General features: G+C 42.0%; 1 protein-coding gene across 1 annotated transcript; it reads right to left on the bottom strand.

Moving 5' to 3' along the window:
- Window positions 1-1,239: 1,239 nt before the first annotated feature.
- On the bottom strand, window positions 1,240-9,967 carry ABRA (actin binding Rho activating protein). Its single transcript, XM_029223031.1, has 2 exons — window positions 9,245-9,967; window positions 1,240-1,836 (listed from the first exon to the last, which is right to left on the bottom strand). The coding sequence occupies exons 1-2, from the start codon at window positions 9,919-9,921 to the stop codon at window positions 1,317-1,319; spliced, it is 1,197 nt and encodes a 398-aa protein (XP_029078864.1). The 5' UTR covers window positions 9,922-9,967; the 3' UTR covers window positions 1,240-1,316.
- Between the last annotated feature and the right edge of the window lie 16,713 nt (window positions 9,968-26,680).

Below are 26,680 nucleotides of genomic sequence, written 5' to 3'. Positions count from 1 at the left end.
ATACATCTTATATGAAATCCTACTTAGAAATGTTAGTTATTAATTTGTAATTTAACAAATCTATTATGGAAACAAAAATGTATAAACCTTCTTTAAGAAGATTTTTGGAACTTTCAGTTTGAAAGAGAATCATACATGAAAACAAGGATAACTCTTACGGTAGTTTAATCCATACTTTATATTAAACCTAATGCCTAACAGTTATGAGTGTCTATTACTTTGAGGTATTATGCTTTGACATTAATTTCTGTATCTAACACCGAAGTGCTATAATATCATTTAGTAACTTCCATTGAATTCTGTAAGAATTGTAATCTCACAATTTTTATTCAGTTTGTTTTTAAAATTATACAAGGCACATTAAATCTAATTGAGAACAATTGACAAGTAACAGATTAGTGCCAAATAAATTTGTCTGTCATCATTAAGCTATACTTTTTTCACTTTGGCAGGACAATATTGCTGCTTTAGGACTTTCAGATATTTCAAAAAATTTGTTACAGCATGAAGTAAATTAAAATGTCTCAAGTCTGTTTCTGATCTACCCATGATTCTATCAGATTCTTCTACACTCAACATTCCAATTCATTGTAGCATTTTCTGTATTTCTACTTCAAACAGCATGACTCACTAAGGTTTTGAGAAAAAATAAAACTTCCCCAAGAAGTCCTGCGATGGCAGGTAAATCTAAATGTCTTACCTTTGCTCTGCTTTCATAGAGAAAGTGAACAAAACCGCCTTCTCTGCTGGCTCTAAGACCACCAGCAATGTCTTTTTATGTGATTTGTGCAAATCACATCAGAGAAGGGTGGCTAAATTCTGTTGGAAACCTATTAAATTCAAAGTCCACAGAGAAATTCCAGCATCTTATTTGAATACAACTTTTTATTTGTGTGCTTATTTTGTGTGCTTGTTTTTTAAGGGATAAAAATAATGGTACAAAGTCAAGCTTCCTAGAAAATTTTAAATTTAGTTTTGCCAAACTTGCTGGAATTTTTTTTTCCTGAACAATGACACATTGTAATATGTTTTGCTGATATTTCCCTGAAGTCAGCATTTTTCTTAGATATAATTGTTTATTTAAAGATTTATAGTAGTTGTGCAAAGAATAGCCAAACATTTTTGCCTAAAAGGGTAAATGGAATTTCAAATATTTATACTATTATATACAAATAGTCCTCGATGTCCTTTCTGAAATGCTTTGTGTGTGCTTAAATAGAGTGCCAAAAAAGTCAATCATGTAAAAATTGTTTAATATTTACCAACTTATTACAGAGCAGTTTGCATTTTACTTTTCACTACATTCGCATTTAGCATTAAGACAAGAGTGGGTCAAGTTTGGCTTGTGCAGTTGAAGTTTCACTCAGTAGAGTAATCACAACATGGTCATCCCGGCCTTGCCATAACATCTCTCCTTCGAAGTCAACCAGTCCATGCTTCCTGGCACGCATGAGAATGCCCACAACTTTATCTGAAATACGAACGTATCTGTCAAAGAGATCTCCAAAAGTAACCTGGATCTTGCCGTCCTGTCTGTGGTGAGCCATCGTTCGGATGATGAAGCACATGTCCATGATTTCTCTGTAGATGTGCTCCTCAGCTCTCTTGGCCCTTTCGGCAGTTTTGGTTCCTTCCTTGGGACGGCCGTAGCCTTCATCTCCTTTGTGCAGGCAGGTGGACATGGCCAACTCATAATCAAACTCTTCACTGAAAGGATTGAGCTTCTGAGATTGTCTGTGTTCATCAGCCCAGTGTTGCCATCTTTCTGTCAGGTTGCCCACTTGGCTGTATTTTTGCTGGGCTTTGCAGTTGAGTTTCTCTGTGAATCTATTTGCCCTAAGAGAGAGAGGATGAAGAATCAAAATATTGATATTTTAACACCCAAGTGTTGCTTTCTGTTTGTACTTCTTGTACATATGCATCTTAATGTAACTCTATAATTGTTTCATTATGAAAGAAATATGAACAATTCAAAAAAGTAAGAGATAAAAGAAGAAAAATCATATACAAGGCCACCATTGTTCTTAGTTTGAGGTATCTCCTTCTAGATTATTTTCTCTCTAAATAACAGTAATGTTTTAAGCTCTAAAATAATCATATTAAACTATTTCAAGAAAAAAGCTTCCTTACACAAATGTAATGCAAATATGTGTATCTTTTTTTTTAAAGAAGATGTTGGGGGTAAGGGTTTATTAATTAATTTATTTATTTTTGCTGTGTTGGGTCTTCGTTTCTGTGCGAGGGCTTTCTCTAGTTGTGGCAAGCAGGGGCCACTCTTCATCGCGGTGCGCAGGCCTCTCACTGTTGCGGTCTCTCTTGTTGCGGAGCACAGGCTCCAGACGCGCAGGCTCCAGACGCGCAGGCTCAGTAGTTGTGGTTCACGGGCCTAGTTGCTCCGCGGCATGTGGGATCCTCCCAGACCAGGGCTCGAACCCGTGTCCCCTGCATTAGCAGGCAGATTCTCAACCACTGCGCCACCAGGGAAGCCCCAAATATGTGTATCTTAAAGTTGCATATTAGTAACATTTAGAACTGGACTCGAATGAGTGTATTAAGGGAATACACTTTACACAGGACATCAAGAAACAATTATTTGCCCAAAATAAGCCTTATATCGGCACACATACTCTGTAATATTTACTCATGTATAGATTTTTATATATGGATTTTTTTTTTTTGGCCCCCTGCACAGCATGTGGATCTTCTTTCCCCGACTTGGGATGGAACCCATGCCCCCTGCAGTGGAAGTGTGGAGTCTTAAGCACTGGACCGCCAGGGAAGTCCCTATATATGGATCTTTAATGAAGCATATCTATACTAGTATCTATGATGTACCACAAATTTTGAAAAATCAAGCTGTATATATAGGAAACACCAGCTAGCAATAGTAACATTTATTGAACACAGTGTGCTGGCATTCTTCTAAACACTTGCTACTAATATTTCCACAACCATTTCATGAGATAGGTACTGTTAATCTCACTTCCCAGATGAGGAAACTGAGGCCAGAGGGGTTAAGTAACTTTGCTTAAAGTCGCAAAGCTGTTAAGTGATGGGTCTGTGACTTGTACCAAAGTTAATCCGGCTCCAGAGCCTGTGTATATCTTCTGTGAAATGCTGCCCTAACCCAGCGGAAGAGGCAGGATTCAAACCCAAACTGTCTTAGGCAGAGTCAGTGCTCTTCCCTCTGTGTAATGATGCCACTTAGCCTGCCAGGACAGTGTCTAATATGTGGATGAGCTGTGTCTCAAATGCGTGTGTCTGCCCTTGCAGTTTGGAATGCATTTCTTATTAAAACAAGACAAAAACCAGCATTGGAAAGTGTAGACCAATAATGTCATGAGGGTGCAGATCTAATTTTAAAATGGCAAAATTTGTCTTTAACAGACTTTCCTGTCATTTCTGTATCTCCAATCTCCTAGACTTTTTTTCGAGGTCTCTTTGCCTTCATGAGTAAAGCATGAATTCTTGGACTACCTAAAAGTCAGAAATTTGTGTTCCTCATCCGTACAAGTGACTCACCCATCCTTCTCCCCAGCTCCGAGTGGCTTCATGTGTGGAAGCATTGGAAGTGGGAGATGTAGAGCAGGGTTGAATTTGCTTATGTCAATGGCATGCCTGAACTCAGTGGCCCCTGCTATCTGAACTCTCACAATTTGCTGTTCAAAACCCAGGAACGGGTCAGATGTGAGTCTTCCTCGCTATCCAAACTCACTTCCTGCAGTCTGGTCATTCAGATGCAGGAGGCTAACACTGGATAGAGAGGCAAGCATACTTGCCTGAGCATTGTTTTCTTCGAAGAGGAAGGCCATCCACTAGATGGCGACCTTTCACTAATTCCCGTGGTTTGTGTCCTACACTTGGTGCATTGTTTCACTGTTGCAGTAGAATTCAAACTAGGAGTACATTGCTGAATATAACACTGCTCTTCTTTGTAATGACATGGACAAAAGTATATGACAAAGTTAATTGGGAAGAAGCAGCATACAAAAACTGTTTACACAATTATCACAACTTAAAAAAATCATACATGTATGGAAAAGTGCTAGGAGCTACACTGCCCTGAAGTGGAATGCATTTCCCTCAACCCTGCTGGTCCTCGTCTTCATCTGCATCTCCATAGACTGTCCCTGTTCAGCTGCTCAGATTACGGGCTGCTTGATCTCATGACCAAAGGAGAGGAAACACCTAGTGCCCTTGGAATGATGGCAATCCATGGCAGACATAGTCTTCAATAACAAGCCCAAGGCTGGAACATCTTGCTGGAGAAGCGACTTGAAACATCTCAGAAGAAAGTGAAAAGAATAGCACGATTTATTAACTCATACTTTTTGTCTCCTGAGCACCACCTGTGGTTCTGTCCTATAGTATAAAACATAATACATCCTCCCTTTAAGGAGCTTCTGGGCACTTTGACATTCCTTCCATCCTCTAGTAAAGTACTTATGACAACTGCTGTGTGCCAGACAGTCTTTTAGGTACTCGTTGAATATTCAATAATGAAAAAAGAATGACGAATAACCACTAAAAGACATTCATGAAAATCATCAGAGTGAACCAAATTTGAGTATATATGGTACAATTCTAACCATGTAAAATGTGTACACACCAGGCTGAAGAAATCAAGAGCATGTGCACAATTGAAAATAATTATGTTGGTATCTAGATGACAGTTGATTTTTTTTTCTTTTTCAAAATTCTCTTTCATGCTGGTATTATAGTTGACCCTTGAACAACACAGGCTTGAACTGCGCGGGTCCACTTATACATGGATTTTTTTTTTTTATAGTAAATACTACAATACTACAGGATCCTCATCGGGTTGTTCAAGGGAACAATGGTGGGGGAGGGGTTCTGATCTTTCAAGCACTTGAAAATCCGAGTATAACTCTACACTTAATACTGTATCCATGGTTCCACCTCCATAGATTCAACCAACCATGGATTGTGTAGTAGTGTTGCAAGCATTTATTTGAAAAATCTGCTTATAAGTGGACCCACACAGTTCAAATCCATGTTGTTTTGCATCAACTGTATTGATTTTAAAATTTACAAGAAGCAGAAAAATAGAAAAATATTCAAATTATCATCCAGAGGTAATTTGTTTAAACTGTATGTTATATGGGTCTCTCATTCATTGATGTAGTATTTTTTCTTCTAATTTTAATTAGGAACTTAAATTCCCTGAGTGTTGACACTCTATGTCATTTGGGATAAGGGTTGGGGTTGGTGAGGTAATAACTCTGTGAAGAAGAGAAACATCTAAAAAAGCACCTACTAAATCTTAATTTCCATTTGTTATATGGTCAAACTGCAATTCCGAGTAATAAGAGAAAAGGACAGCAAAAGAATTGATCCTATTAGCAAGAATTAGAAAATAGACAAGGTTGTTTTAAAGAAGTACTAGAAGAAAATATATCTTAATGAGTATTTAATTTTCTCTATCTTATAAACGTTCTATATTGTCTTAGTATTTCCAGTTTTTAAAAAGTATGGAAGTTTCAGGTTTAAATCAGGATTAGAAAGTCTTATACCTTGAGTATCCTCCTGATCAATGAATGTAAGACTTAATATATCAGCTTATCCTGTTTTTCTAAATTTCAAGTAAAAATGTGAATAACAGTTTAGATTGAGCTTTAGAAAGACAATCTCGTATACATTTATAGAAGCAAAGCGATATTCAAAGACTGGCACCACATCCATATCTTAGGCTAGAACACTTCTCTGTCAGTAAACTGAAGAACTTCTGCCACCCTTTCCAACTTCTCAGGGAAGTTCTGGGGAGAATCTGCTCCTCTGTCCACTGGTTTGCTTGCCCTTCACCACAGGAAGTATAGCCAGCTTGGTTAATGGGAGATTGATATCTACGGGGTCACACTTATCAGAAGTAGGGTGACTGAATTCAAAACTGTCTCGTTTCTGTTACCAGCCAGGTTTGGGAGCCAAGCCTGTGCTTCTCCTTGCAGATCGGCAACTGTCCTCAGAGTCCATGGAAAGGGTTCCAAGCTCGAGAATTGGGGGCAAATATTAGAAAGCCATACTTTCCCCTTCATTTCTAGCAAATATCTTCAATATAGTTGTACCAAAACACTACAGTTTGGGAGTTATTGGGATTCCACTAATTAAGCTGATGCTTTGATCTCCATTTGATTTCTTGAGTCCATTCTGTCCTCAGAGAATCAGTCTAACACAGTGGTTAAGAATGCAAGCTCTGGCATCAGCCTTCCCAATGCCATCACTTACTAGCTCTATGACTTGTATACATCTCCACACTCAGTTCCCTTTTCTATAAAACGCTCAACAATTAGTATTTTTGCCAAACAGAACTTGGAGGAGAGAATGGATGAGTGATTGTCGTTTCAATATTGCATCATTACTGTATGGGAGATAAAATTTCCTTTGTCTAAAGGAGCTGGACCAAACAAGTCACATAACTATACAATCAAAAGACTGAATATTTAAAAAATAAAGCATAAAATAGAAATCATTTGCATAGTAAAGCCCCAGGTGGTAAAACTCTACTGGTGAAGAATATTTCTACTTTCTACCAAACCTGACTTGTCTCTGTTATCCATAGAACATCTTAACCACCAAGAAAACTTTTTTTCTACTTAAATATTCGTGACACATAATTTTCTCCCTGTTAGTGGATATGGGGAAAGAATGGTGCTTAGAATTAAAAATAAATGAACAAAACCCCCTTTCCCCTAGGCCTCCTCAATAATGCCACATTCATTTCTCAAGCAGTATGTGAGAGTCCCATCAGGTAAAAAGTCCCATTGGGCTTCTGCTGAAGCTTCCTGAGCACAGCTAGGATTACTGCTGACATTCAGAGCTGCTGTTGCTGTGTACAACATTCTGGTACCCTACGTATTCTAAGACTAAGGGAAAGGAACCAAAGAAGGAAGGAAGGGATTTCATTCCCATTCTCCTCCCCAAACCCTGAGAGCCAATCTCCTAGCATCTCATAGTGTTGGGATCACCAGGGCTGGCCCCTTGCATTATAATGAGTACAACTTATTAAGTAGCTTTCCTGGGTCCGTTGCTTTACATAATTAATACCAAAATAACTCTATGGATTATCACATCTATTTTTTTAGATGAGTACAAAGAAACTTAGGATTTGCCAGAGTGACCATGATTCAGATCTGTCTCTCATTCAAAGGTATCTATCACACTAGGAAGGTGTCCATGTACATGTCTGTTTGGGGGAACCAACAGAAGGGTCCGGTATGGAAGTTCTCACTTCTAGGTGAGACAGTTTAGAGTAGTGGTCGAGAGGGTGGGCTCTGGATCCAGAGTGCCTGGGTTCAAACCCTATGGGCTGTACAATCTTATACAAATTCCCTAATACTTCTTTGTCTTATGTTCCCATCTATCCAATGAGGATAATGACTGTGCCTACCCCATGAGAATGTTTTGAGGATTAAATGAATAAATACTTAGACAAGTGCCAAAGAAGAGTACATGCGTTGGAGATTGGTCCCAACTGTCACCTCCCTATACCTCTGGCCAATTCAAAACATGCTGACAGGAAGATCGTCATTGTGCCACCCTTAGTCTTTATTCCGTTGGGTTTATTCTGTTCTATTGTTTTGTAGCACACCCCCCCCCAAATTCACAAGGCCAAAACTTAGACTATGGTTCCATATGGTCTGGTAGAATAGTGATTTCTGATTATGAATTCCTATGTGAATGTAAATAGAGCACAAATCTAGATCTCTGAATGCATCCTCAAGGTGCTGCATGGGAAGTAGCATCATGTCTGGTTTCAAAGCATTACATTTGGAGACAGGCATACACATCTCAGGTCACTAACTTGCTGAGTGAAATTTCCCTCTGAGCTTCAGTGCTCTCATCCCTAAAATGGGATATTACCTACCTCACTGTGAGAGTTCTAAGGACAAAGCACGTAAAATACCCACAGCACACACTAAATGCACGCGGAATTATGATTATCTAAGTTTGCCATTTCATTTTTCTTGAAAGCTTTCAATATAATAGTGCTAATTCTTTCAAAACATCTTTAAAGTCCCAAACTGACAGCTTTTTGTCAAATAAGGTAACCAGTTTTGTTCTTTACCTTCTGATTATATCATAAAAGTTGAAAAACACACCTACACATCTAACCGTTCCCAGAAGGAGTCAGTTTATAATTATTCGCCACATCTGAGACTTTTCCTATATTCTGATATCCTGTGGTTGTTGAGTGAGAAATCCTGACTTTCTGTTACGTGGAGCCAGCTACTGTCCTGAAACAAAACATGCGTTTCTTGTCAGACTAAAGTATCAGTTTGAGTCTGTGTGTGTGTGTGTGTGTGTGTGTGTGTGTGTGTGTGTGTGTGTGCATTTAGTTGTTTTCGGATTGTGATATTTTAATTACCTAGCTTTTATAGCATTTCTGTCTTTGTTTATAAGCAGAACAAAGTTTTCTGAAGGTTTGAAAAATTGCTAAATAAAATCTATATGAGGAGTAATAACTTTCATATAGTGAGCTTATGTGCAGGCACTGTGCTAAATTCTCATGTCCTCCCAATACAACAGAATTTATTCCAAAAGGTTACTGTTGCCATTGTTTTACAAAGGAGGAAATGGGTTTAGAAGAATAAGCCGTTTTTTTGTGTGGTGAGAACATTTAAGAGATATTCTCTTAGCAACTTTCAAGTGCATAATACAGTATTGTTAACTATAGTCAGGGCAGAGCTGGAATCTGAACTTGGGTCTGTCTGACTTCAGAGCCTGCTTTGACGTCAGACAGCAGCTTCCCACCTGTATACAGGCTCACAGAAGTCCGTGTTCCAGAGGCACTATTTGGGTAGATGTGTCTCTTGAAAATATTGTAGACTGATTTTGGACAAGGGAAAGGTTTCTCCACTCAGTCTACCAGTAAATACTTGTCTCTGCAGAAAAATAAACCAATTTGTTACTCATTATAGAACTGACTTAAAAATTTTTCCCGAAGCAGATACCCCTCTCCGGTGGCTTCATCTTTGTTGTGGCTAAACCTGGAGTGTTCAAAACAGAAAGGAGAAACCAAATAGTGCAGGCCCTTGGCCCAAAGGTCCATGGCTGAGCTTGGTCCTGCCCTCTTAGCCCAGGGGCGTGCCTTTCCCCAGACCTCACTGCCTGCCCGAGCTGTGAGATTCTCACTCTGACTTTGGTGGTCCTTCCCTGCTCTCTGGGATTCCCGCAGCTGCCTGGGGCTCAGGAGCGGGCTAAGGAGTTGGGAGATGCATTCACTTACTGGAAGGGCAAGGGGCGTTTGATTCTGGCAGCGGCCACCCGCTCTCCATCCAGCTCCAGCCTCCCCTCCGTCTCCCCTCCGTAGCCGCTGTCCTCTGTGTCTACGCTGCTGCTCCTGCACTTGGGCCCTTCCCGTTCCTCCTGTCCCATCTCTTTCCAGCCTTCGATCCGCTCAGATACCAGGCCGGCACATTTTCTCCTCCGCGTCGGGGAGCCATGGCCACAGAGGATTCTGTCCATTTCACTCTCTGGCTGCCCAGCTTCAGGCATGTCCCCATCCTTCTCGTATCTGTGGCTGAGGTGGCCCACATCCCCTCCTCTCTCGTAAGCCTTGCTGACAACTGTTTTTGTCACCTCTTTCCTTTTGATCTGAGACACCTCGGTGGCTTCCTCTGAGCTTGGTCCATCTCCGTGTCCCTCTGGCTTTGGGGAGGAAGACTTCGGGGCACTCTGAGCTTTCCGGTGGGTGGTGGGATGGATCACTGGTCCAGAAGCTTGGGGTGGGTTCTGGGTCCCTCCTGGCATCCAGCCTGTGGGCTCCTGGGCCTGCCTGATGCTGTTCTCATTGGCCCACTGCTGCCAACCTCGGGCCAAGCTGATAACCAGGGTGGCTGTGCGTACCTTCCGGAGGGCACTCTTGGCTGGCCCCTCCTCCCTTTCCTTTTCCCCCGGAGCCATGCTACCTTTCTCTTCTCTGCTGCTAGCCTGGGCACTGGCTAAAATGAGTGTGGGCCGGTGGAGGGCCTGGGATTTAAATAGAAGTGGGACGTGGGGTGGGAAGGGAATTTGGTCACGGTGGAAACTATGTTAAGCACTTCTTGCCAAGATGCAGTGCCTTCCCTGTGATGGTGTGCTTTTTTTAAACCCTGACAGCTCCAGTTTCATCAGAGCAGAGGGACATCTCTGTTGGTAAAGGACAGTGATAGGATCACGCCCTTTCTTCTCCAAGTGCCAGAGTGGAAATTACTAGATCCGATCATGTGCTCAGCCTTAGGTTTTTCCTGACCTTAAAATATGGTCCTACCATTTATAGGAGCATAAAATACATGCACAAGTTGTGCTGGGAACATTATAGGCTTGTTTCCATTGAAACCTCAACAGCTTTCAATATAGCTCTTAGTTAGTCCCCATTTTATAGCTGAATACAGTGACACGTAACTCCCTGTAGCGAATAATATCTGAGACTCAAACCCAGATGTCTGATGTAAGGCATGTGCCTCTTTTCACTCTACTCATCAAGGGTCCTAAGTTGCCTTTTTCTTTTTGTCTTCAGCTCTATTCGGTACAAACTTTAGAAGTCACCTCATCCAACCTCCATTTACCAGATGAGAAAATTGAGGCCCAGATAAGGGGGGAGACAAGGGCCTGGTGTTTTAGTCCCACGTTTGAATTATTTTATAGACAAATCCTATTAATACACAAAACGATAGTCAAAATTTTGGTCCAATTATTTTTTTTAAAAATCTTTCAATTGAGACCTACACACACACTGAACTTCAGAGATTATTACAACAAACCTTTTGTTAAAGCAGACTATTTAAAGACAAAATAAGTGAATGCTATCAGAAGCAACCCCTACCTGAACTTTTGTTTTGAATAACACAACCTTCCTTAGCAGAACTTCAAGTTCATGCAGAAAAACCATTTTTTCAATTCTCGGAACAAAGACCTGAAATATAGTTTTTAAAAAAGGACTGGATAGATAGGGCGTTTGGACAGGAAAGTAACCATCTATTAAGTGTCCTAAACCAGGTAAAAATGCTCAGGGCTCAACACTGAGTAATAAAGTAGGACAAATAGAATTTTTTCTTCATGCAACAGTTCTATAGATTTTTAAACTGTATACTTTCCTCCAATCTTGACATGTAGTTAACCACACTGATTGAAAACTGCTGTCTTAAGAGCATAAAAAGGTAAGAACTTTAATTACTTCTGATTGTGAGACAAATTTATTTTAAAAAATATGTTGATGTCAGTTTTCCATCCTGTAGGTCATTTACCTCCCAGGATTAAGACAATTGGGGAGACGATTTACTACTCTATCTAGAAATCTGTCAGATGTGTTTTTAGAGTTCAACAGCATCTGAAAATGTTAACTGTGGTCCGACAATGCAGAGACAAAATCCCTCTTGATTAAGAGGAAATTGGATCACAAGAAAAGAAAACTATGACAAAGATTTCAATCTGAGTCTGAAATTTCTGGCATTCTTTCTTAGAATGTAGACACACTGCAGACTGTTTGGTTCCTGTTAGATTCCCTTCAGCTACTTGGAATGCCTTGGGAAGGAATGGGGTTCCTCAGAGATGCCCATGAGCTCAACCCAGGACCAGGCTAATTTATAACTCTCCAAGGGACTTTTCTGCTTCCCTGCCCACACCTGTTCCACATTCAATTCTTATAGGGAGAGAATGGAAACAGCAAAACGTTACTAGTCTTTCCCGTGTTAACAGGCATTGCAGTCAGCTGCCGGGGCCTAGGGCTACAGCTGATAGTCTGGGCAAAAACAGGCAGCTACTAAAAGAATCTGGTCATTCCTTCCGAGATTTTGCTTCCACGGCAACTGTGGTCCTTCACTCATGCTTCTTCAGAAGAGAGTGTGAAATCCTTTTCCTCCTCGTGTCAGCTTTGGGCATTCCTTCCCTAAAGAAAGGTCTGTATGCTACGTACTGTGCATCTTATAAGAAATATCTTCTTTCTCAACCTCGATCTAGATTCTTAAGAGTTCAGCATTCTTCTGCATTAATAGAAGGTGTAAAAGAAATGAAAATAGGGGCTTCCCTGGTGGCGCAGTGGTTGAGAGTCCGCCTGCCTTTGCAGGGGACACGGGTTCGTGCCCCGGTCCGGGAAGGTCCCACATGCCGCGGAGCGGCTGGGCCCGTGAGCCATGGCCGCTGAGCTTGTGTGTCCGGAGCCCGTGCTCTGCAATGGGAGAGGCCCTCGTACCACAAAAAAAAAAAAAAGAAAAAAAAGAAAAGTCTCAAAGAAAGATATAGTGAACTAAGTAGTTTACAATGTGAGTTTCCTGTGAGACGATGAGATTACAAACTGTAGGTGAAGATGCAGACCTGATTAATGAAGTATTTACCACCTAAGAAATTTGTCAAAAGTGTGAAAGTGTTTTGTAAAAAAATATTAGTTATTATTTGATCATATGGGCAATACTAGGGAAGGGAGGGAGTTATATTTATACAATTCTCTGCATGATACACTTAGAAGCCAGGTGGAGCCAGCTCTCATCACCAGCTATATAATCTTACTAAAGAGACTTTAGAAACCGACGTTTGCTCAAGGCTTATATGAAACAATAATTTCATTGATCCTTTCTACATAAATAAATACGTTTTTTACTTGTTCATTCACAGAAAAGTGGGAATGAAAAGACTTTAATGGGCAGCAACAAATGGCTTTTGATTTCAAGTGAATTTACTTAACTCAGTGCTCATGGAATGAATACAATGGGTGAGGCCTGATGGTAGACAGTGTCGGGGAGAGTGTAAAGCTGAACAAAGCAGAAACTACTCTCAACGTCTTCCCATCTAGCCAGGAGAGGACATGCATACAACTGCCCTTAATAGTTTGGGGAGAACTACACTAGAAATAGAAATAAAGCTTTATGGGCTCATTGAGCACAGGTGACTGATTTTATTGGAAGGACTTCACAGCAGTGATGGTCCTTTATCTGATCCTTAAAAGGTAAAACTCTACCAGGTGGAGAAAGGGTGCTCTAATCTGAAGAAACGCTGTGAACAAAGATAAGAAGGCATGAAGATGCACGGTAAACCTAGAGACCTTCTGATGGCCCAGCGTGGAGGTCACAACCTCAAATGCCTACAGGATCATGCAGGTCATTTAAACCCATGAGGTGAGTTGGGCTAGGGCACAATATGGGGTGGTGAGGACTGTGGGCAACTGGCGAAGCAATGTCACAAGAGAAGTAAGAGGTCTGGATTTTTACATGAACTCTCCCAGTTCTTTAAGTGGTGACAGTTAATACACACACACACACACACACACACGCTCACACACACTAGTACTGGGTGAACCTACACAGCTCTCGGAGCAGATTCTGTGGGCCCCCAGTTTATAAGCTTTAGAAAAGAGCATACAGTGTTTATGGGGTAAGAACAAGGGGCCCGGGAGCAGTAGGACAGGCCTTTGAAGAAGTCAGTTGGAGCGATATTACGAAGAACGCCTTGCTAAGGAATCAGTGTTTTATCAAATGGGACTCACTGCATCACTAAAAAATTTTAAACCTCAATGTGTTATCAAATTTGCGTCACCAAACGATCAAATCAAAAACCAGTGAAGTGGGGTTTGGATTTGAAAAAGATAGGACTAGGATAGGGAGACTCTTTATAGGGGTTACAAAAATAATCTTGGAAAGAACCCAGTGAGGATCTGAAAGAAGAGAGAAAGGTTTGAGAGCCATTGAGGGTCACATCAGACCCGCTAGTTGCCAAGGGTGATGGGTATCGGGGGTGGTCTAGAGGTTTCAATTTAAGTGACAGGTGTGAGGAGGTGCATTATCTGGAAAAGGATAGAAGGGACGATTTGTGGTGAGAAGGAGGTTTTCCCCCTTGAGTTGCGGAAGTGCTGGGGCGCCCGTGGAGACCTGGAGCACTGAGAGGAACCAAGAACATGGACCCGGTGGTTGGACAGAACCAGGTGAAGATCCAGGCTCTGCAGGTTAGCAGGGTGACCTAGATCATGTTACTTAATTTCTCTTAAGATTCAGTTTTTTCATCTGTAAGATGAGTATTATCAGAGCGTCTACCTCATTAGAATCAAATGAGTAACACATGTGAAGCACTGAACAGCATGCCTGGCCCATGGAAGCTCGATTAGTGGTTATTGCTATTAATATCTGGATGTTGAGTCATGGAGTTAGAGAATTAAAGCTCCTTAGATAATTCTGTCTGACCAAGGACAGGACTGATACCAAACCCACGGCAGGGATGCGTCTTCAGGTGGGAGGGTCAAGCGGGGTGATTTGTAGGGAGGGACTGGTGGCTGCGAGGGAACGCTTATTTATAGTGTTTCATTGTAAGGTAATTTATAGTGAGGCCTTTAAAGCAGTGTTTGAAAGGGTTCCCTCAGCCTGGTGCAGGTCAAATGAGGTCTCAGTTACTTGGTAGGGATAACCAAAGAGTTGAGCACAGGTGCTCTCCTGGAACCTCCTGGAATATGGAGCTTAGTGGTTTCCAATCACTGAGGCTCACATCAGAATCTTAAATCGCATTGGGATCACCTGTGGAGCTTTAAAAACTACCACTGGTGCTAAACTGTCTCTGGACACAGGTCTTGGGTAGGATCCCAGCACCATCTTAACCTAACACACCATCGGGGCTGACAACCCTTGTTCTAGATTCTAGAGGCTTCCAGCAGACATTTCACATGCAGGTCTCAAGAGTGTCGTGACCAGTAGCCCAGGTATGGGTTCAGGCAGATTGATTTTGCATTCTGGATCTCCTTTCAGAATCTGTGTACCACAAGAGTTAACTCCTCTGAGACTCGGTTGCCTTGTCTGATGGCAATAACATGACTTTCCCCGCCGTTGTTTGTGTGTCTACATGAGGTGGTGTTTGTGCAGCAGTTAGCACAATGCCCAATACGCTGGATAAGAGCACCACGTGGAAGCTGTTCACATTGTTCTTTATACTGTTACTGAGGGTAATGATGCCACCTTCTACATAAATGACCTCAGTTCACAGACAACACATCGAACCTCAATATGTATAATACAACATAAACTTTTACATCATAAACAATAATAATTTACATACATTGCCAGAGACCAAAGAAAATTTCAGAGAACAAATGTCACACAAACCATTACCAATCTATAGTCACGTTAATTTAATTCAGGAGACAAACAGATGAATGCTTATGATATTTAAGTAAGTCTGAACAGTGGTGTCTCAGAAACTGACCTTGTAATCATGACTGAAACTCACTCTTCTTTGAATAACAGTTGTTCAGTCTTCACTATGTTATTAACACTAACTTGGTTCAATTCATGTTTAATCGATTAACTCCAAACTGCACAATTTAGAAGTGTACCTCATTAACACCCTAAACTGACAATACCCATTAAAGTATCATGTTCCTAACTCCTCTGATCATTGAATAGTATAACATAACACACCTAGGATGGTGTCAACCTATAGTTCAATGAAAAAAAAGTGAAATCAATGGCTGGTTTGGGCTGATCACGTCCACTTAATTAGTGCGATAGCTCCTTAATACATTTTGCTACTTCTCATTTTGCTCTATGCAAATCCATCTGTACACATCTCCCATGTTTACCTTAAAACTCGCTCAGCTGATCAAAACCCTTTAACCACTTCCCAGTATCATCCAGATAAAGTTAACACGTCTTAGCCTCATAGTCAAAGTTTGCTATCATTTGCCTTCACTTTTCACTCCTTGCCTTTATAGTTTGGTAACTATGGAATTTCACCGAAAAAAGGATGTATGGCTGAAACAACAGTGCACATAGAGAAGCTTTGTGTGTGCTGAGACAATTCATTTAATTTTTGCTCCTCTTTCTTCCTGCAAAAATCTTCTTTGTCCTGGACTTGGTGTGAGTGTCAATAATGTACACCAAAGTGTCTCATAAACTGTAAAGAAGGATAGCAGCCCCGTCACCATGCTCGGACTTCTCTTTTTTTCTTCACCACTGGGTCTATTGTAATATTGTAATACATCTCTGGCTGTGTTACAGCTCTGTACCAGCTGTAGTTTTTAAAGTTCCACAGGTGATCCTAATGTGGTTTAAGATCCTAATTTGATCCTCAGTGATTGTAAACCACTGAGCTCTGTAATACCCCTGTCTCTGGGTTCCATTGGTGCCACCTACTTTTCCCTTACTACCTGATGTACACCCATGTAGTCACTAAGCACCACCTGCGGGCTATGGAGGGGACGGGTGACAAAAGAGATGAGTCTGACCAGTGTCTGCCCTAATGAAGCTCACAGTAGAACATGGAGAAAGAAAGAAAGCAATCAGGTGTTACTGGGTTATGATATACGGGTCAGAATAGGGGCATATCTGAGGTCAGAATCAGTTATATCTTTGGGGTTAGGGAAGGCCTCAAAAAAGAAGGTGCTGATTGAACTGAGCATTATGGGTTGCTGTCCAGTCGAAGGCGGTTGGGGAGGGGAAGCCCCAGAGAGAGGTTTAACAACTCAAGGTACGGAGGAGGAAACAGTATGTCTTACTGGAGTGTAAGCTGGGTTTCCCTACACACTACAGCCTGATGGGGTCCCTTTTCTTTTTTTTTTATTTTTTTAATATAAATTTATTTTATTTTTGGCTGCATTGGGTCTTCGTTGCTGCTTTCTCTAGCTGTGGAGAGTGAGGGTTACTCTTCCTTGCAGTGCGCGGGCTTCTCATTGCAGTGGCTTCTCTTGTTGCAGAGCACAGGCTCTAGGCACGTGGGCTTCAGTAGTTGCAGCACACATGCTCAGTAGTTGTGGCTCACGGGCTCTAGAGAGCAGGCTCAGTAGTTGTGCTGCACGGGCTTAGTTGCTCCGCGGCATGTGGGATCTTCCCGGACCAGGGCTCAAACCCGTGTCCCCTGCATTGGCAGGCAGATTCTTAACCACTGCGCCACCAGGGAAGCCCCCCTTTCTTTTAATAACCCAAGAAAACGACTTATATCCCCCTCCACTCAGTGTAAACGGAAAGAATCTAGTGGCTATCTTAGAAGTCTTTTCAAATATGAGTGTGAATGGAAGTATCTAGAATTTGACCACTTCTCACCATCTTTATTGACATTAACCTGCCCGCCCCTTCTCACCTGGACCATGGGCAGCTCAAGCCACCATCAGCATTTTTGTGGATTATTACATCGTCTCGTTAACTGGTCTCCCTACTCTTAACCTTGTCCAATCTATTCCCAACATTAGTCATATCCTTTAAAAACTTAAATTTTTCTCTGTCTTTTGCCTCAGAGTAAAAGCCAAAATCCTCACAATGGTCTGCAAAGTCTTACCACACTCTCCCCGTTTAGGACCCTGACTGCTTTCCCTGTGACTCTCCCCTACCCCATTCTTCACCCTGCCTGGGCCACAGGGATCTCCAAGCTCTCACCTGCCCCGGGACTTCTGCACTGTAGCTCCCTTTGTCTTAACCTCCTGATTCTCCACCAGCCGGCGCCATTGCCTCTGCATATTCCAGAGACACAAAGTCTCTCTAAACAAAAGAGGTTCTCCTCTTAAGAGCAATGCTGCATCCTTCTGCAGTGGAAACCGAGGGAGGAAGTGCAGTGAAGTTTGCAGCTGGTCAGGTGAATAAGACCAGATAGTGGAGGAACTTTAAAGCCCTGATAAGAAATACAGATTTTATCCAAACCTTGTAAAGTTTTAACCTGAAGAATGGCATGATCAGAATTGCATTTTAATAAATTCATTTTGTCAGTAGTATGGAGAATGGACTCAAGGATGGTGAGTGGGCAAGAGTAGAGGCTGAGATAATTTTTGTTTTCTTTTATCCAGAGGCAACCCCCGCCAAGGGCAGAATGTTTGGGGGTCTCTATTGGCTCTCTGGTCTCTTTCCCACCCCCTTTATAAAGGCTCTTCTAAAGCAGAAATTCCAGTCAATTCTTTCCCCTACTAGTTCACCAACTAGACCAAAATTGTTCCCACCGCTGGAGGTGGGAGAGTGGAGAGACGGCCTCACCCACTAAGCTTCGTTACTATGGTGACAGCGGGGGGTTGGGGAACCTAAGTGCCTCTCCCATCCTCCTCCCAAACCGAGAAAGATAGTGGGCACTGCTGACCGCGCCAAATTCTAGCCAATGGGCGGCTGCTCCTGCTTTCCGCCAGTTCTCCCCGCCCCCCGTCGGCCTCGCCCCCAGGAATCGGATTCACGAATCTGGACTAGGGATTTACAGTTCCAGGCCAAGTGCGAGGGCGCTGGGCGGAGGAGCGCAGAAATCTAGGTAAGAGATGATGAAAACCTACTCTAAGATGGTAGTGGTAAAGTCGGAAAGGAGGGAATAAGCACTACAGGTGTAATTAAGAGGTGGAATTGATAGGAGTTGGTCACAATGAGATACTAGGTGTGAAAGAAAAGGCATTTGTGACGAACAGGCTTTTTGTCTTGGGTTGATAGATGGTTTCATTCACGAAGAATAGAAATACGAAGGGAATACTAAGCTTGGGGATTGGACAAATATTAAATTTTGGACATACTAACTTGGAGATACCTGTAAGACCTCCAGGGTAAGTTATCTAGTAGATGGGGATTGGAGCTCAGGAGAAAGGTCTGGGCTCTTATGTAGATTAGGGCATCATTTTGGATCATGAAGGCTAAGTCATGCCAAGTCACAGAGCCAACAAGAGTTAACACTGGGATCAAAGTCAGACACTTTGACTCCAGAGTCAGGGCTGCTAATGACTGTGGTCGGACACAAATTCCTTTCCTCCTCCATGCTTTGCGCCCCACCTTGAAGGATGGGCTTCGGAAGCTTGTGACACCACTCTCGAAAACAGCTTCTTAAGAAGATCTAAATATAGGGTTTCTTAGCCCTGACTTTCTATCTGATCCTGTAAAACTTTCCTTTCCTTAATGCCAAGTGTCTTTATATGACCCGATGGAGGTGTTAGCTAACTCTATAGTGGTAATAATTTTGCAATATATAAGTATCACATCAACACATTATACACCTTAAACTTACACATTGTTACATGTCAATTATATCTCAATAAAGCTGGAAAAAAGGTATGTTTAAAAAGTAGTCTTCACGGGGCTTCCCTGGTGGTGCAGTGGTTGGGGGTCCGCCTGCCGATGCAGGGGACATGGGTTCGTGACCCGGTCCAGGAGGATCCCACATGCCACGGAGCGGCTGGGCCCGTGAGCCATGGCCGCTGAGCCTGTGCGTCCGGAGCCTGTGCTCCACAGCGGGAGAGGCCACGGCGGTGAGAGGCCCGCGTCCCGCAAAAAAAAAAAAAAAAAAAAAAAAAAAAAAGTAGTCTTCACTTCTTAATTTGTGACCTCCTGTTCACTTCTCAACCCATTCAACCCACAATTCTGGTTTCTGCCCACAAACTCAATTTAGTCAAGGCACAGATGACTTCCTCATTGCCAAACCCAAGGGAGATTTTTAGTTCTAACTTATTTAAACTTTCTATAGCATCTTGTATACATCCCCTTCCGTGTGTGTGTGTGGGTGTGTGTGTAAATATGTGTATATGTTGAGGGAAAGAAAGTCCTGACAGAAAAAGTTTGGAAAACCAAGAAGGAATAGCCAATCCTAATTATACTCATGCAACTTATCATAGGCCGGCATGAATGTAACATACAGAGTTACAATTTATTCCCAATCCTGAAACCTTAGTTGTGCTAGAAGTATTCCTTTCAGTGCAGGGCTGTCATTTTGAGAAAAAAATGCTGAACATGGCTTTGTACACCAGATGTTTCCCATCTTTTCCTGGAAATTATCTTAAAGCAACAGGTACAATTTTTTAAAAAAAACCTCTCGGACTCTATCTTCTGTTAAGTAGGACACAGGTAATCTACAGACTCTGACATATGTGTAATAATTGCTAAAACTAGCTGAGGTTGGTTAGAATCTATGTAGCAGAAAGTCAAGAGGGATACTGAGAAGGCCTGCAGGGGTGGGTTGCAGAAGGATTTTGTAAAAGCACATTTTCTGAAAGGAAGCAATTCACCGTGTAGTAAAAAAGCTGCATGGCATGTTTGCTGTAGTGAGTGTAGAAATCTGGTGTCAGGTATGGCAATCAAAATCCTCCTAAACTTCGACTTTGAAAAGCAGTTTTGTTTTTCTTTTTAACATCTTCATTGGAGTATACTTGCTTTACTTGTGTTAGTTTCTGCTGTACAACAAAGTGGATCAACTTTATGTATACATATATCCCCATACCCTCTCCCTCTTGCTTCTCCCTCCCACCCTCCCTATCCCACCCCTCTAGGTGGTCACAAAGGACCGAACTGATCTCCCTGTGTGATGCAGCTGCTTCCCACTAGCTATCTACCTTACGTCTGGTAGTGTATATATGTCAGTGCTACTCTCTCACTTCGTCCCAGCTCCCCCTTCCCCCTCCCCGTGTCTTCAAGTCCATTCTCTATGTCTGCGTCTTTATTCCTATCCTGCCCCTAGGTTCATCAGAACCATTTTTTTTGTTTTAGATTCCATATATATGTTTTAGCATACGGTATTTGTTTTTCTCTTTCTGACTTACTTCACTCTGTATGACAGACTCTAGGTCCATCCACCTCACTACAAATAGTTCAATTTCCTTTCTTTTTATGGCTGAGTAGTATTCCAGTGTATATATGTGCCACATCTTCTCTATCCAAACAACGCAATCCAGAAGACATAAATAGACATTTCTCCAAAGAAGATATACAGATTGCCAACAAACACATGAAAGGTTGCTCAACATCACTAATCATTAGAGAAATGCAAAGCAAAACTACAATGAGGTATCACCTCACACCCGTCAGAATGACCATCATCAAAAAATCTACAAACAGTAAGTGCTGGAGGGGGTGTGGAGAAAAGGAAACCCTCTTACACTGTTGGTGGGAATGTAAATTGATACAGCCACTATGGAGAACAGTCTGGAGGCTCCTTAAAACACTAAAAATAGAACTACCATATGACCAAGCAATCCCACTACTGGGCATATACCCTGAGAAAACCATAATTTGAAAAGCAGTTGATTTAAAGAGGCAGAAGCAGTAAGGGTACACAAAGAATTAAATGGCTGCATCATATTTGCAGGAAGCAGTCAGATCTCTAAGGTGGCTATAGAAAGTTCTTTGGATTGAAACACCTGGAAGCTACTCTGGTCCATCCTCTTTCTTTACAGGAACTTTCTTAAATGCCTAGTCCAGAAAAACTCAACTCATTTAGTGATGTAAAAAAAGTTTTAAAATGGTACAGTAGCAACCCAAAGACACTTTAAGAAAAATATGTGGAAAAGAACAATAAACTTACCAACAAAGACCACTCACCAGAAAAAAGCTACCACAGAACAGGTGAAAAATGTGAACCTTCAGCCAAAACTGTAAAGACAGAAAACATGACCTCTGTGAAGTAGAAGGGAGCACGCAAAGCAGATATAATAATTCTTGGGAGAGATGGCAAGACAGCAGTCAAGGACAAAAAAGACTAGAGAAAAGATATTAGAGGTAGAAGAGTGGGACCAGAAGAGAGAAATCTGGTATTTTTCTCAAAGAATTTGAATGTATTCTTGGAAAACGTGAGAGGAGCACACATGGTAGGCACTCAACAAATGTTTGGTCAGTGAATGAATGGGTGATGGGGGAGGGAGATGTTCCTGAATTCCATTGTATACCTTAATAATGAATCTATTTTAAAGGTAAATTAAAAATAAAACGACAAAAGAGTGAATGATAGAAGGGCCTCAGATTTATTCTTATTTTCTCCAGTTGTTATGTTCTCCAGTTCAGAATTTACAGGAATCTGTCTCCATTTCCATGACTGTGTTTTGATTTGATGAGGACTGAAAATATTTGGTTGCTCTGAATTTCATGGGGCCTCCTCTGTATCCCCCCAAATGAGGGCAGGGTTCCTGGTCCTTCTTCTCAGTCTTGCGGAAGAGCCACGCAGGCGATTCCAGTCTGATCTGCCCTTTGGAAGGGACTGACTGGTCACAGCCTCCTCTGCCTGCTCTCAGATGATTCCAGGCTTGCTGTCTCTACAGGTTCCGCTTGCCAGACCTTCAATTATTTCCGTGGCCCAAGTCAACAAACATTCATTGAGCTAAGTGTCATGGTTGTAAGAGGTACCAAGACGCACGAGGTGGTGTCTCAGGGTTTGCACCCTAGTCAGGGATTCAGGTGCGCATGATAATTACAGGGGCCTCGTCAAGTTGTTAACCTAAGGATTTGTTTTGTCTAAGTCTGTATTATTTTGCTAGGGCTGCTGTCACAAATTGCCACAAACTTGGTGGTTTAAAACAGAAATTTATTCTTTCACGGTTCTGGTATTCAGAAATCAAGATGGTGGCCTGGGGCTTCCCTGGTGGCGCAGTGGTTGGGAGTCTGCCTGCCCATGCAGGGGATGCGGGTTCGTGGCCCGGTCCGGGAGGACCCCGCATGCCGCGGAGCAGCTGGGGCGTGGGCCGTGGGCGCTGAGCCTGCGCGTCAGGAGCCTGTGCTCGCGGTGGGAGGGGCCGCAGCAGTGGGAGGCCCGCGTGCCGCAAAAAAAAAAAAAAAAGATGGTGGCCTGGCTGTGCTCTCTGTGAAGGCTCCAGGGGAGAATGCTTCCTTCCCTCTCCCAGCTCCTGGTGGCTCCAGGCTTCCTCGGCTGGTGGCTGCACCACTCTAGTCTCTGCCTCTGTCTTTACATGGTTCTCTCCTCTGTGTCCGTGTCTTTTTCTCTTCTTTCTGTGTCAAATTGCCCTCTGCCTTTCTCTTGTATGAGGACACGTGTCATTGGATTGAGGGCCCACCCAGATAAGCCAGTATGATCTCAAGTTCCTCAAATTAATTACATCTGCAAAGACCCCTTTTCCAAATAATATCATATTCACAGATTCCAGGGGTTAGAATGTGGACATATCTTTTGGGGGGCCACCATTCAACCCACCAGAGTCTTGCAGTGTTTTACTTTCCTTTGGCATCCTATTGTGCTTTTAGGCTTCTCTGTTTGTATTATATAGGCTGACTTTGGATCAAATTAAGCCCCATTGCCAGCTAGCTGTGTGACCTTTGGGCATGTTACCTAGCTTCTCTCTGCCTGAGTTCTCTATGCAAACAGGAAGTGCAAATGTGCTCTTGACAGGATTATTATAAGGAGAAATGGGGCATGGAATGTAAAGCTGTTAGCCCAGCTCAGTAAATATGGGAAGAGATGATTTCACTGCGGTTAGCAGCTGTGACACTAGGCACTGGGAGGACGTCAGCTCTTCAATGTGTAGTTTTACAAGGAGGCCTTTATCTATCCTTTATTTCCTTCTGCCTTAATTTTCCCAGCGCCAAGGTAAGCACTGCAGACTTGCTCCAACCTCAGAACAGGGGCTTTACTTTGAAAGCCTTGCAGCTAGCTGGCAGACAGCTGGAAATTCACTATTTTAAGTTTTAGGACACTGGCGGGAGGTCTGAGCTATGTTAATTTCAGAACCCTCTGACAGGCTTATCTTCAGATTTCTTTTTTTGTTTTTTAAATAGAGATTAGAGCTTACTCAAAGAGGTTAAGGCAGCTGTGTGGGGAGGTATCTTGTTTAAGGGTCTGTCATTTAACACCACTTGTACCCCACAGGGAGGAAGGAGAGGCTGCCTGAGAGCTAAATTTAAGTTGTAAGGGTCTAAGCATCATTTTAAAAAGAAGATAGATAACAGCTTCCTGTCTGGGAGAGATTACCAAAAAAGAAACTTTAATTCAACCATTTTTATGCTTTTGGTGAGAATGGTTCCCCCACTACAAAGTCCAGGGAGAATTATTTGTAGTTAGTTAAGTAAGATGTTTTAAATCCTTGTAAGTCTTTTCTTCCAAGTAAATATTTATTCTCTTAAAACACCAAGGAGTGTTCAAAACCTGTACTATCTTTCCTTTGCTTTAAAAGGAAAATTTTTTCTGGTAAAACACTTGGTCAAGTAAAAATATCCATGGAGGCCCAATTTATAAAACAAGTTAAGAAGAAACTTCTCTCGTTTAGAGAGGGGAGGTGATGGTTGAGAACCTAGGGGAACGCTTATCCAACACTCCTCAGCAAGCCGAAAAGGGAACAGGCAAAATCCCCTCCCCAGGGGTGTCACCCTTAGCCAGGGCAGACTGTCACCTGGCTGAGGAAGGGGATGGAGGACACTAGGGCCAACTAGCAGGTGTCTGAAGCTTTGATTTAAAGGCTAGCTTGCCCGTGGTAAAGCTTTGTTCTGTAAACCACATATATGCGAAAAGAGGTAATCAGATGTCAACTACATGGAACACCTTAGGGTTCCAAGAATAAATGCGCAGCAAAAATAAAAGTAGACCCATTGTTGCCAACAACCTTATGTCCAGTCCTGGGAGATTTAACAGGTATAGTGAAGTGGTTAAGAGCATGGGGCCAGGAGCTCAAATTGCTCGTTCCTACCTCAGCTTTACAGGGTCCAGACTGTCAGTAGCATCAGCATCACCTGGGAGATTGTTGGAAATGCAGATGCTCAGGCCCCTCCCAGACTTACTAAGCCAGAATCTGCATTTAACAAGATCATCAGATGATTTGTATGTATGTTGAAGTTTGAGAAGTACTGGCAGACAGACCCTGGGGTGACCCCCCAGTAGTTCCTCCCTCCTGTTGTTCATGCCTTTGCATAATCCCCTCCCTTGAGTGTAGGTGGGGCAGGTAGCCTCCAGGACCAGAGGATGGCCTCCAACCAGAAGCCAGATAAAAGGGACACCCTCCATCATACAGGTGCAAGGAGACGATTTCTACTAACCACCTAAATGACCTTGGATGTAGATTCTTCCCCTGCTGAGCCCAGCTGACACCTTGATTGCAGCCTTGCAAGATGCTGAGCAAAGGACTGTTAATTCAGGCCTGGACTCTTGACCAACAGAAACTATAAGGGAATAAATGTGTGTTGTTTTAAGCTGTTCACTTCGTGATATTTTGTTACACAGAAATAGAAAACCAGTACATCTAAGGCAATTTATCCACTCTGTTTGCCTAAATATTAAAAGGCGATAAAAACAGTATTAGCCATGGGGTTACTGTGCAGATTAATGAGTAATACGTGCAAAGTGCTTAAAACCGAGCTTGGTAAAACATGGTAAGTGCACAAAACAAAAAAACACACACACACAAAAAAACATGGTAAGTGCTAAAAAATTGTATTATTATAGCATATAACTGAAATGTGGTTATAATTCCCTACTTTTTGAAAACTGCTTTTTAATGGCGCTGAAGCAGGATGGACAAAGCGAATGATGGTCAAGGAATTATGTTGTATCTTGTGTATATGAGCTTCCAGGACATCCCTAGTGTGTCTTTTGAATTTGCTTCAGTGATGATATAGGTAAATGCTGCTGGAGTCTATGTTGCTTCTTGTGTTAGGTTTATTCACCTAAGAGAATCTAATCCAAGTACCTCCTGGTTATAACTCAAAGTGGAAAAACGTGTGCCTTATCTTCATTTTACAGCCAGGTAAGTGAAGCTCTGGAGGAAATGATTTGTCCATGTTGTGGAGGAAATACACGCTGCTAGAATTGAAGTTTGGCATCTTGATTCAAGCTCAGATAATCAAAACAGCATGAGCTATTTGCTGTGTGGATCAAGACAGGTTCAGGTAGAAGATGGGCTACATAAACGGACATTTCCCAGTGCAAATCTCAACACTTGCTTCTCTCTTCTGTGTCTGCCCTTCCTAACCTGCCAATCAGTAAACTGTCCAGTTTTCCCCTTTGACTGAAACTTTGTTTTGGGACTTGAAAAATGTTACTTCCGATTATACACTGTCTCTTGCAGGTATAAGCAATGCAATAGCAGGTCTCTGAGCCTTTGAGTGGCAGCCTGCCTCCTGTCATGACAATAAAGTTAGAATGGGAGATGAATTATACCCTTTCTTCTGACACAAATTGTTAAAGCCCCTATGTGAAACTTCATGTGCAATGTAATTTCCAAGCACTTGCTTTCTGAGAATCCTTGTCATTCTTTGTCAGTGCCTGTGTTACCTTCTTATTGGAATGGCCTTGTATATTGTATTAAAAACTATTCAGGTATTTTTAATTATAATGCCCTTTCAGGAGACTTGTATCTGGCAGCCACCCGTTATATTGCTCTTTTGTTTTGAAGATCAGTATGCGTTCAGGGCTGCTTTTCTGTTCGACTTTACCAAAGACACTCACATCTGGTTCTTGGCGAATACCACAGATGGGGTCGCAGTAAAATTGAACTTTCATAAATCATCCTCTACCACGTGCAACCAGATTCCCACAACCTTTTCTTCCCTCAGAAACATTTTCAAGCTGCTAACGGATGAGATAAAGAAACAGGTCTATCTCCCTCAGTACATGTTTTACTTTTCATTCCTTTATCAACTAAGGGTTCAGGTCTTGTGGCTAATGCAGACGTGCTATTCTCAAGTCAGCTGCTGAGGAAGTGGCTGAGTTATGAAAATTGTATGTGTCCTCGGATACTCACGATAATATTGTAGAGGATATACGTATATATTTTATATATACATGTTAATCGTTTTAATATGCCAGTCTTGATGTTTACAAGTCATGTCTCAATTAGTATACAGGTATCTGAATACATATAAATATCTATTTATATCCTAGTAGTAGAAGTCCCTGGATTTGTAATATACTCTAACCCTAAGATGCCAACATCATAATTATTTTTTTTATTGTAAAAAACATGAGGAGAGTATATTTTTAACCCAATTAAAATTATTTGACTTAAGGATAGTGGAAAAAAGTGAACATAAACTTCTCTTTAGAACGTCATTAGGCG

The sequence above is a fragment of the Monodon monoceros genome, unplaced genomic scaffold (genome assembly GCF_005190385.1).
Source record: "Monodon monoceros isolate NGI ecotype Baffin Bay Population unplaced genomic scaffold, NGI_Narwhal_1 Super_Scaffold_14, whole genome shotgun sequence".
Lineage (NCBI taxonomy): Eukaryota > Metazoa > Chordata > Mammalia > Artiodactyla > Monodontidae > Monodon > Monodon monoceros.
Note: the sequence above shows the minus strand (reverse complement) of the source record. Positions and strands in the feature narration are given on the sequence as shown.